The following is a 12,288-nucleotide window of genomic DNA, read 5'->3' as shown; positions in this document are numbered from 1 at the left end:
CACAACACAGCGCAGAACTGGTAGTTTTCTCTCAGAGTACAAAGACATTAACTTGAATTTGTATCTAAACACCGAGCGGCTGCATACATTTAGCTTGGTTCAAGCCCATCAGCCTATGCACTCTTGCAGGATTTTCTCCAACGAGCTCCCTACCTCTGCAGATCTGGCTGGTTTGTTTTTGTTTTTTTAATCCTGTAGAGGTTTAGCGGGGGGGTGGTAGGATGGACAGGGATTGAACCAAGAAGTAAACAAAAAATGAACTCCTCTGAAACTTTTCAAATTAAAACCCACACATGCTATTTTCTTGTTCAAGAGGTTTTAATAAAGACTCGTATTTTTAAACCTCTCACACTGTACAACACATTTAAATGTACATCAAGCTCAGATAAAAAATAAAGCTTTCTTACAAAGTATGTTTTTCCAGTGGATTTTTTTTTTTTGCAGTAAAAATAGCTGCTACATAAATCCCTCCTGATCTTTGAAAAGGAGTCACAGTTATTTCCAAAAATAGAATTCATATTTTAATCATACAGGATAAACTGCAGGAAGAAGAGACAAGTCAACTGAAAAAATAAGGCTTATATATAAATTGTTTTTAAAAGACATGCATAGAGGTTGAAAAACATATGCCATTTATAAAGAAAAAAAGGTAATTTTATCCATATTAATATTTTCATTTTCAGTTACAGAAGAAACCACAAACAGGCCCTTTATGTCCCAGAATATAACATTAGTTTCTTGTAAAAATGCCAAAATGCACAAAGAATTGCCAGCTTCAATCTTGGCAAAATACTGAGCCTGCCCTCCCTCCCCACCCCCCCCATTTCATATCATAGGCATACCATATGCATGCATACTGAGCACTTATGTCATCTCTCAGGCCAATTAAATATTTGCAGAAGGTTGTATATCCTAGACAAACATGAAAAAAAACATTTGATAAGTTTGCATTCGTCCTATTTCAAAACACACATACAATTAGTTTAATTTACACTATACAGCATCTGTTAAATAGGAACATTACAGAGTTTCAAAAAGAATCACAGAATATATACAAACTGAATGTTGAAATGGTATGATTTTCCTTCCCTTCTTTAAAGGGTCTTTTTTTTTTGTTAACAGTTGCTACATCTGGTTTTGGACACAGAGTGTTTATGTACCTATGCAGCACATTTCTGGAATAGTAGTAATAATAATAATACATGCTTTTGAACAAAGCTATTATTGATTCTCCTTACTGCTCATTTAAAATAAATTAGGTTTTTTTTATTTTTTAAATAAACTGCATGATATAAGATGTAAGCAAGGACGATGGTATTTTAAAATATCTGAGCAATAGTTCTGCTGCATCACTGGTTTCTCATCCGACCTTTGGTTTTAAAGCCAACCCCCATTATTATATGGCAGTGTAAGTAGCCAAAACGCTTTATACTGCGGTACAGGTAGTCGAAATGCTTAACCCAAGAGCATTTCCACGTCTTCATGACAGAGCTAGGGTCTGTGCTGACTTCCATGCTGCTCAAGTACCTGACACGGCAACACCCGAAGCCACTGATGAAATAAGGCCACTTCCTTCCAACTCTCCCTGGTTACAAAATCGGTTAAGGTCCTTATTTCCCAACAGTTGCACCCGTCTGAGCAGCCAGAAGAACTGACTGCAGACGGTTCCCAGGCAGAGTCCCAACGCGCGAATCTTCGCCCCTGCAGCATCACGTCGTCGGGCTCAGTCCTCCGTGTCGGGCTGCACCCCCAGCATGGCGTGCAGCTCCTCCGCCGTGTACCCCAGCAGGTTCTGCAGGTCGCACACGAAGCGATACACGTAGCGTTTCCCCGAAGTCTTGTGGATGATGTTCTTGTCGTAATAGTAGCGTAGGCCTCGGCTGAGCTTTTCATAGTTCATTTTTGGCTTGTTTTTCCTCCTTCCCCACCTCCGTGCCACCTGTCAGTCCACAAAGAAAGCAAAATGCAAAGGGTTTATTCGAGTCACGTTCTTCTAGTCGGTGGCTGATAAACAGTTATTAAAATCCTTTCTCCATCAGAGCATTTTATTTGCTTTGAATGTCCCAAACTCAGGTAAGGGAAGAGTTGGTGACTGGCCCTCAGCTGAACACACTCCGAAACAATTATCGGCAGCAGCTTCAGGAGAAAGCTGCTGATAGCAAATATCAGTGAAAAGGATACCTATTTGTAGCGTATGGGCCAAAATATGCTAAGGAGATAGAGTTTATGGAAAATACAGTCTCCTCTCTCAAGATGACACCATTTAAGCATTAATTTGCTATTGAGCAGTATGGAACAGCTCTTTAAATGGAAATTGAACTATATAAAGTTCCTTGAGTTAACGTTTCCTACCCCTCCACGCTTTTTGTTGTTTTTATGTGTTTTGATTTTTTAAAAAAGAAAGCCTTCAGTGCACTTGATATCATGTCTCTTAATACAATAACTTTCCTACTGATAAGAGTATCAGAAAATGAGGGAAAATGCGTTCTATTTATTTTCAATGACTAAAGCTGCAAGTTCCCAAAGTGTTTTAAAAGCAGCACAACCATATTTACTATGTATCTAAAGGAACCGCAGTATGCGGAGTGCATTTTCCCCACGCCTTCGTGCAATCCCAGGCATTGTCAATTCAAGTACATCGAGTAAGCTGATCTACAGTATTACACTGTCAAGAGAACTAACTTTGTACGCTACCATTAAGTTTCAAGCTACACAATGTGTCCTCCTAACTACAAGCAAATGCTGATATCCTGGGTGGGAGGAGAAGGGGGAAACACCCCACAGCAATCGTGACTGTACAGTAAAGCATCTGCAGATGAAGAGACTTCAGTATGCGTCTGATCGTGTAAATGCTTTACATTCAAGGCCAGGCCCACAGATGGCAGAGCAGACCCTAAATCTTTTTGTTCGTCACAATTAACCACATACCTCATCTGGGTCAGCAAGTTTAAATTCCCATCCATCTCCAGTCCAACTAATGAACGACTGACAGGACTTGTCAGTCAGTAACTCCAGAAGGAATTGCCATAGCTGTATAGGTCCACTGCCTGTTGAGAGAGAGAGAGGGTGGGGAGAAACCACAATTAATACTTCTGCAGGCTCTTACCACAACCAACGTATGTGATCACACTCATATCACAGGATAGCTCTTGTAATTACTCTGATTTGCCTCTTTTTTTTTTTTATATCAGAAAGAAACCTATAGGGTTTTTCTCTATAATACAAATGGACTCATGAACACGTTTAAATTAAAACAACTCAGCTTTTTCATGGAAACACAAGATTTGACCCAAGCTATGTCATTCCCTTCAATATGCACCCCTTACCCCTCACTCCCACCTCCCATCAGCTGCATTTCAAGCTCTTGAACCTGTCCTGCAGTCCCTGGCTTGGCAAACTTTCTAGAAGAAAAAAACAATTTCAGCAAGGACTACAGCAAGAAGGTCTTAAAAAGCAATCCAACACCTGTGGAAACTCCCAAGTGTGGGAGATTTCGTCCAAGTTTCCCTCTTTTTCAAAAAGGGCATTTGATTTTCACGTGTTCTGATGTACATGCCCATTCTTGCTTTAGATGGATAGTCCTACAAGACTTTCTTTAGTAACATTTAAAATTGAAACTCTTCATGAGTAGTGGTCTCTGACTAAGTTATAAGGCACACTTTACAACTATACAACTTTATCACCATGGTACATATTTATAGAGAATATTGATGTTACACAAGAAGAGGAGTGACCATTTTGCTTCACTACTTACCAGTAAAGCCAGCTAGAATGGCTGCTGGTATAACTGGTTTCCCTTGCTCTACAGGATCACTTCGTTCTTGAATATAGTCTTTGAAAGACATCGTAGGTTTGCTCAGACACAAGGACTGGCTACAGTCATCTTCAAAGCTCTCATAGGATGGCACACGCTGTAAATCCACTAATGACGACTGGCTGTTCCAGGACTGTAGCATCGAATCTGAGCTTTCGTAACTTTCTGCACCACTGTCGCTAGATTCGTGTTCTCTAAGCTTACCTTTATAAAAGAAAAAAATAAAAAAGTGTTGGGTTCTTTTTTTCTCCCCTTTAATCTAGCTGGTATATATAAATTACACAAAGGAGGAAAAGACACACAGAATATGGCCTTGAACCCACAGTTATCATGCAGGTAATGACTCACCAGAATTATCTATCAGCAAGTTCAGATTGCTTCTTGGGAAATCTTGATTCACTGCACAGTAGTTCACACCAACAGCATCTGCTTGGGTTTTAGGGAACAATGAAAACTCTTGTTCTGGATTGAGGAGATTCGGTCCTGTGGAAGTCTGACAGACATCAGCCAGGAGATTGGGTTTGGGATAGCTGAGGGCTTTAGGGTATCCAGGCATTTGCATACCATAGGAGTTCTGATCTACATTAACAGCTGAAGAAAGAAATAAAAGAATGAATTAGATGTTTTTCTCTGCAGTCTCTTAGACTAATACACCTCCAGCACCTCACTACAGTTGTACCATGAAGAAGTAATTTTCCCATGAAAATCTGACCAAGAAAGAACGATAGATGCTACAGACCTACTGGAAAGGCTACTGAAGTCAGTGAGAAGATCCCCATCTAATGGGCTCCAAATGAGATGCTGTAAATCTCCCTCTATAACTTGCTGACCACAAATATGTCTATTGTTTGTTCTTCAAGGAAACTACAGGGCTACAGAAAAAGCTGGAGAAGCTTAAGTGGTTTTGAGTAAGGCCCTCATCATTAAGTGGTGTAATAAGGTTGAGCTGGAGATTGACTGCGGTAGAATGAAATACAACACCAATCAAACAATCTGAGGGAGTTAGCACTGCATCCCATACTCTTTCAAAAGCTCTATTACGCTTCCACAGTCTTCAAAAAGGCCTATACGTAACTCCCGTTGCTCCCCAGTGATGCTAGTTTTTGACTCGGTTTGCTAGAGGTGGGAGTGGCCATCCTGCTCCCCAGATGTGGGCTTTGGCATACCAAGAGGAAATTTGATTTTCTCAAAGCCTTTGCTCTTCAAAAGATTTCCGATATGAATTAGATGACAATTAAACAATATGAGGAAAGAAGGCTATAGCAATTGAAGTCAAGTGTTCTCCTCAAGCACAGTAACGATTCTGGTGCTTTTATTTTTTTTTTTTTTTTTTTTGCTTTTACATTGCATCTGTGACATGCTTAGAATAAACGCAAGAGACTTAAAACACTTACTTAAGGAATTATTATTGACCCAGTGAGGAACTGAGGTGAGATGAGAGTTCTCCACATATTGATCCTGTGTTTTCTCTTGGCTGTCTGGAGAGAGAAGGAAAAAAAAGAAAGCTTGGCTTTATAGTTTTAAAGATTTTATCTATATGCCACAAAAAGCTTCTGACTGACAATTTTGGGGGTCACCATTCACATAATTTTTACTAACACACTGCATTGCGCTCTCTCTGTCAAAAAAAAAAAAAAACCACATCAGAAAACCCAACCAACTTCCCATGGGCTAGAAAATTTAATTTTATATATATATATATAAAACTTAGAAACAATAATAATTGCAGTGTGTTTTAAGGTCCAAGCCCTTAATGTAGGCAACTACTGAATATTATACTCCAAAACCAATGGAACTCACAGGGCACTCCATGCAGGGTTTTAGCAATACCATCTGTGTTCACCTAAGACATCTCTAGGCATCTTTTGATCTTTACATTCATTCACTGAATTACCTCAAAACACTACATTAAATGAATAAAACCAAAAACTTGTAATAAGAAGTGAACAAATTTTGTCCAACTTTGGGTTTTGTTTTGTTTTTTGGGGTTTTTTTGTTAGTTTTTTTTTTTTTTAATGGGGTATTACAGTAGCCTTATCCTAACCTCATTTATTTCAATGATTTTTCCAAATAAAACCTGATTGCAATAGGTATTCAGCCTGAACACAGAACAGTTTCTGCAGATATCGGCATCTGTGCTTTGTGTACAAAGGATGTATTAATAGTGCTGATAATGCTTTTATTAACCAAGTTTTAAAGTTCGTTTTCAGTTTTCGTATGTGATAAAAGCCCTTCATAGTGAAACAAGTGTTGAAAGAGTCCCCTTTCTGTTTCTGTTGGAAAAGCCTTTTAAAACAAAAGCTCTTTCTGGCTCTGTAACTACCTTTTATCATCTGTTCCAGGTGTTCCCACAGAATATCACCCACATAGTCAGGTGCCAATTCCAGGAAACGCTCCTTGCCCAGGTTGCACAAGTCTTGGCCACTCATAAGAAACTGATGGAAGTTCACATTTGCCAAGCTAAACTCATTGGTAGCCCATGAAAGCCACTGGCAAACTTGCTGTTCGGTCCACAGCCAGGGATCTGCAAAACAGAAAGTATCCAGTATTTAGAGGTAACTCCTGGCCTTTGTCAAATAATCTTCATTGGAAGGCAGTGAATGAAAAAATGTGTGAGCGCAAGTCACTTAGTTATGAATTCAGAATGAATTTATTCTTGAATTTAAAGACAGAAAAAACCCACAAAACAGTCCTCTATTTTCCTTCTGCATTCACTTGCAATCAGAGATGTCCTCAGCTTACTTGAATCTCTCTTATGCTGCCAAAACATGAGCTCTCCATGCCCCCATTTTTAATACCAGCAAGTCTGGTCTTTCCAAGTCAAGCTGTGCCAGATTCACATAGGATCCATTCTTGTATTTCCTACTGACATCATTCTTTCTCTTTTGAAAAAGCCGCTATTCAGCATCCTCCTTAGCATTAAAAAAAGAGCTTATAAATAGAAAACACTTACTATTTGGGATACCCAGCCGACACTGTTCCTTTGTGAAACCACTGAAAGTATCTTTCAAGGCCTGACTCATCACAGCCTTACTGCACGGGGTTAACAGAGGCAATTCACAGTTGTTCGACTCTGCAAGAAAGAAAAGGGGTGGAGGGGAAAAAGAAGATACATTAACTTTTAGGCCAGTGAATGGAGCGACAGGTTTTTGCTGCGCTATTTGAAAAATAAGAAAGGGATGCTAGAAACTAAGTATTTTAAATACAGAAACAAACAGCGTAGATCCATTTTCTGATTTATTAAGTCTTGGAATTAGTATATCAACACTGACAATCTCTGTGCTACTGGTTTGATAAAATTACATCAAGCTAAGTTAAAGCTTTGCAGCTTTCCATGATATAGATCCTCATTTACTCTTCATAGTTACATAAAGTACCTTTGTTGCAGGGAAATTTTACTATTACTCTTTTTTTTTTTAAGGAAATATGAGACCGCTTATTCTTATTTTGTCACCTATAGTTTCACCTCAGGCTTCCTTATAACTGTAGACAGTCTTCATTTAGTTTGAGAGCTAGGTAACCGATAGCAGGTTTGTGAAGAACCAGCTTGCACTATTTAACACTGGTTTCCAATGGGCTGTATTTCTGACCTTCCCGTGCATCTCTCAATCACCCAAGTACACAGTGCGATGGATTATTCTATCCTCTGAACCAAACAGGTGTGAGTGGGAACAAGCTAGTACCCAGTGCCTAAATAATGCAACAAAAGTTAAAGTCAGCATCATCCTATGTCAGTATAAATTACTAATCTGCTTAACTGACTTTTAAATTTGCAAGTAGATTCTATTTTAAGGACAAATTTGGCTGCCACTCAGCCTTTCTTATTGAGCAATTTTCACCAGAAGATGCCTCATTTTAGTCTGAAAGAACTTCTAAGCTGAGGAAAACCAACCACACTGCATAGATGTTTCAGCTTAGGAAACCTTTTACTGATCTTTTTTTTTGTGTGTGATTAGTGTCATTAAGCTTGGGGTAATTTGAGGACAACAAAACCAACTCCCTACTACATCCCTGAACATTTGAGAGCCTCTGAGAACTCTTGTACAGGTTGCATTTAAAGGAGCTCTGCTACATTCGAGGCATATAACGGTGGCAGGGTACATAAAGGTGATGAACTTGGCAGACTTCAAGACAGCTCCTGAAGCTGCGTGGCTCTTCGTGCTTCCCCAGACTATCTACAGGCTCCACTTGACCCAGCAAGTGGAGCTCATTACCAGCCCGTGCTTCACTTCTGCTTTTACCACACCCATCCTCAAGATCTGCTGGGACTTGCTTTGCTGACCAGATCAGTGAATGATTAGAATCACACTGGAACAGAGGACTGGTGGTTTTCAGAGGTTTGAGGCTTCCCCCACACACACACACTAAGGGGAGATAAAGGCAGGACAGGTAAAATATCTACATTTTGGACTGTTTTGTCTGGGATTTTAGGCAAGGATTTGTAGAGAACTTTTAGTAGCTACTGTCCTACGTACACAAAATAAAGAAGGGATCTGAATACATCCCCAACCCTGTCTTACTTAAGGTAAGAAGTAAAACAGACTGGGGCGGGGGGAAGACAGGGAGTGAAAGGGAACAATGATTTTGTGTTCTAGGGTTTAACACAGCTCGCAGAATACCTGCAGCACCTCAACCATAACTAAAATGCAATTTTAAATACAGGTAATAATGTTTTTATTTAAAAAAAATTAAACTCTCTTAGCTCTGCTTTAATACCTACTAAGTCTTCTTCCATGGACTGTCAGTTCATTAGGCTACGGAATCCCAGTTCCCATTCCTTTTCAGTACAGAGAACAGCAACTATCAGCAGAGCAACTCACACGGACAAAAAGCCAAGTACAGACTAACAGTCTGTGTACTAAAACACTTCTTTTAGGGAAATCCATGTTGCACTTCCAAGAGTATATTTCTTTCTGACTGGACTAAGGAACAAAGCAAAGAATTACCATAAGAAGTAGAATCAAATCCTGTTGGCACTTCTTGAAGTGTTTGATCTTCGTTTAGTGAGAAAAAATATCCAGCAAAGAGAGAGTTTGAGCTATCAAAGGTGTCAAATGCTGGTTGACGCTGCAAAGCAACAGAACAAATAAAAAAAAACAACGTAAGCATCTTGCTTGGGCACTGTCAACTTCATTGCTAGGAAGTGGTTGGGTTAGGTTTCCTAGATTTGGAGGTTATGCACAACCGCTATCTTGAATCAGCTAACTTGTGCCTTTGCAATATAAACACAATGATAGCATAGCTTCTTGTACAGGAATACAAAACAGCTAACATTCAGACCACAGTGCTAGGTGGGTGGCATGTTCTGCAGGTTACAGTAAAGCTAAGTAAGGATGTTCTTAGTTTTCCTGTAATTGAGGCTTTTAACAATGGAGAATGCATGTGTGTATGTGTTTGTGTGTATATATGTATATTTATTTCCAGGTATATTTTAATTTTCCTTATTTCCTTAACCCTTTAAATTGACTATCCACTTGATAAGTACTCAAGGGCAGAGGCAGGATCAGTAAATTATGCAAAAACAACTGCCAGTGCAAGACCTACAGTCGACTTCTGCAGCTTTTTTAAGAAAAAAAAAAAAAGCAAAAATTTAATCTGAACCACATCACTTGAAGCTATACAGCCATCTTTACAGGACTTGAGGAAAGTCCTTTGCTGTGACTTTTATACTTCTGAGTTACTGGATTTGCCAGCTACTGCATTTTGCAGTACCGAGATGCTCAGTGAAACGTTGCTAGTTTCATGATACAGAAAGGAGTAAACAGGACCGATAAAAACGTTCCTGATAAAAGGGCATTCTACTGATATATTGGCAACACTCAATAAGTATTGTTACATTTTGAAAACCTAACTTCTTTCAAACTTGACCTGTGTCAATTGTGTATGCTCGCAGTACTAGTACTATTCCTAGATCCCCTAGCCACATTGGTCTTCGGGGGCTGAGGGAATGTCAACACAGGAGGAAATAACTTCAAAAACAGTTTATGCAACTTGTCTGTTAGTCACAAGGAACCAGTATCTGTAATATCTAGAGGCAGGGATGGATAAAAGTTGCCACTGAGTTTTTTTTAAAAGCACCTGAGGCTAGAACATTGTTCTGGAGAGCCGCAGCATGTTCACTGCAGCTCAGAGAGCTGGAGACAAAGGCAACTTACAAGTGCTTATTTGTTTAAGGCATCAACTGCTCTGCCAGCTTACGCCAAGGTAAAGGATTTAGCTGAGGACAAGGCAAAGATTTTTCAGGGCAATTTTTCATGTGTGATGCAAAAGCAACCTGAACTATGTTCCTCAAACAGCAAATAAGTATTAATGTTGCCTCCTATTCCCTAACCTTCCTTTGTATGTCACCACAAAGCTGCAAGTGGCTTGGATCCTCTTTGCACCGTGTGCTTTTATGTGCTGTGCATCATCCTCCTCCCCAATCAAATTACATTAACCCTAGTGAAAAACTAGAAATAATCATTTTACAGTTGTATTTTCTAAGAAACTGCAACGCATCCTATTACATGCATTATGAAAGCATACATTCCACAGAAGAAAAAGCTGGTAAAATAAACACTATCACGCATGCAGGGGTTAACTGGGTTCAGAAATCTCCACTGAGCACGGGCCAGCAGAGACAGATTGTGTACGGTTGGTTCAGGTACCCGCCACAACCAGAGGAAAGAGTCAAAGCGAACCCACGGAAAGCCTCACATCCAAGTGAAACAAGTTAATAACAATTGCCAAATCTGCTAGTAAAAGATTCTTTATACATTACTAGATAAAAGCACTGACTCATCGCTACTACCTAAAAGAAAGGGCAAGTTCTTTCAACACAATCTGGAAACTCCTGCGTTTTGTGTAAATAGCTGACCCTTATCCTGAGTCACTGGAAAAAATGCTGTGGCATGCGAATGAGTAAAATCCATACTGTGCTAGTTTCATATTTCAAAAAGGAGAAAATTAATGTTTAAGCAGGTTCTTGATTTAAGAGTAGTAAAAGGGGAAAAACCCAATACAGAATAAATTCTGCTTTCCCTATCAGTTTTGCAACATTTTATTTGGCTTTTTAACATATGTAAGAGTAATTATTACACAACAAAATAAGAAGAAACGTGAACAGCTACAAAATAATAGATTACAGGTCTCAATTTTGACTTAATTATGACAACTGAACACTGAATAACTGCCTTGAACAACCACTGTGTTAAATAGCACACAGCTATTAAGTTGGGGGATCTCTTGTGGATTTTGTTGTTGTGGGCAGGAGCAAAAGCTAAGAGGGGACACAAAACACTGGAGAAGTTATCATACTACTGTCTTACTAACTGATTCTTCAAAACATCGACATTCCTCAAAGTTAATGAGAGCAGAAAGTGTCTTCCTAACCTTTATTTGGTTTACATTAGTCAATTCTGTGTAAAAAATGGATACTGGGATTAAAAAGCAACTTGCATGAATGGGGAGGAGGGAAGCCCTTAAAGACTGAGTCTTTATAGTCTGCTTCTCATTTGTCCTCAGTTCATAAGTTCCTTTCAAAACAGGGTAACAGTCCATCTAAAGATAAAATATAATTAATAACTACTTTTGATTTCTTACAATGTATTGGACTTCTGTTTCACATGTAGTGAGTGAATAACTTATTTCTTTTATACAATGTTCTTGAATGAATCAGACCCAACCAGTTGTATGAGAACAGCCCTCTGCCAGTCTCATCAAGTGAAAGATATAAAGACCATGCCTACTGCCTATCCTGTAACCTTTATTTAGCAGAAGTTCCACCAACTCCAACAAATTTGAGCTCAATTCCTGTCTACCTCTAATTTTCAAATTCTTAGGATTTGGGGGATGGAGGGAGGGAGCCTCCTTGGGGGAGAGGGTTGGGGGTACAAGATTTACATCTTCCTATTTCAGTTCTGCTTTTCACATCTCTGCTGAACTCAGTGGGAATACTCTAGAAGAAGATTAGCGGTTACAAGCAAGCAATTAAAACCTGAACGTCTGTGTTCACCTTGGCGTGGTTATACAATCCCTGTGCTCGCATTAATAAGAACACAATAAATGCATTAGCTGGGAGATGCCCCAGTTGGGTTTAGAAGGTGACAGCTCAAGAGTACTCACCTTGAGCATTCCTCTGTACATGTTAGACACAGGAGCTACTTGATCCATGTTCCTGATCCCAAAATCACTCATCTGAAACATGAGAGGAGTCACATGAAAAACATTGCTACCGAGGAAGCAAGCACGTTAACAGATGTATCTCACTGCTTCAGTGCAGACTACAGAACAGCTCTCCGAACGAGATACAGGGAAAGCTTTCCTTCCCATGGCTCACAGCCCGAACATACAGGGCACCATTCCCATCTTGCTTAAGCAGCTTTTTAACTGGAAGACCTTTCACAGACATCACTGGAGTTAAAGTTTTATGATATAAGCAAACAAGGATGATTAGCTTCTGATAAACAATGTGAGGGCTTTTAGTACCTCATGAA

General features: G+C 39.4%; 1 protein-coding gene across 1 annotated transcript; it reads right to left on the bottom strand.

The window, feature by feature from the left end:
- Positions 1 to 1,233: 1,233 nt before the first annotated feature.
- On the bottom strand, positions 1,234 to 11,992 carry ETS2 (v-ets avian erythroblastosis virus E26 oncogene homolog 2). The gene is made up of 9 exons (XM_009891328.1): positions 11,918 to 11,992; positions 8,761 to 8,881; positions 6,768 to 6,887; positions 6,138 to 6,338; positions 5,209 to 5,292; positions 4,163 to 4,405; positions 3,755 to 4,018; positions 2,929 to 3,047; positions 1,234 to 1,939 (listed from the first exon to the last, which is right to left on the bottom strand). The coding sequence occupies exons 1-9, from the start codon at positions 11,987 to 11,989 to the stop codon at positions 1,724 to 1,726; spliced, it is 1,440 nt and encodes a 479-aa protein (XP_009889630.1). The 5' UTR covers positions 11,990 to 11,992; the 3' UTR covers positions 1,234 to 1,723.
- Between the last annotated feature and the right edge of the window lie 296 nt (positions 11,993 to 12,288).

The sequence above is a fragment of the Charadrius vociferus genome, unplaced genomic scaffold (assembly GCF_000708025.1).
Source record: "Charadrius vociferus isolate BGI_N301 unplaced genomic scaffold, ASM70802v2 scaffold298, whole genome shotgun sequence".
NCBI classification, from domain to species: domain Eukaryota; kingdom Metazoa; phylum Chordata; class Aves; order Charadriiformes; family Charadriidae; genus Charadrius; species Charadrius vociferus.
Note: the sequence above shows the minus strand (reverse complement) of the source record. Positions and strands in the feature narration are given on the sequence as shown.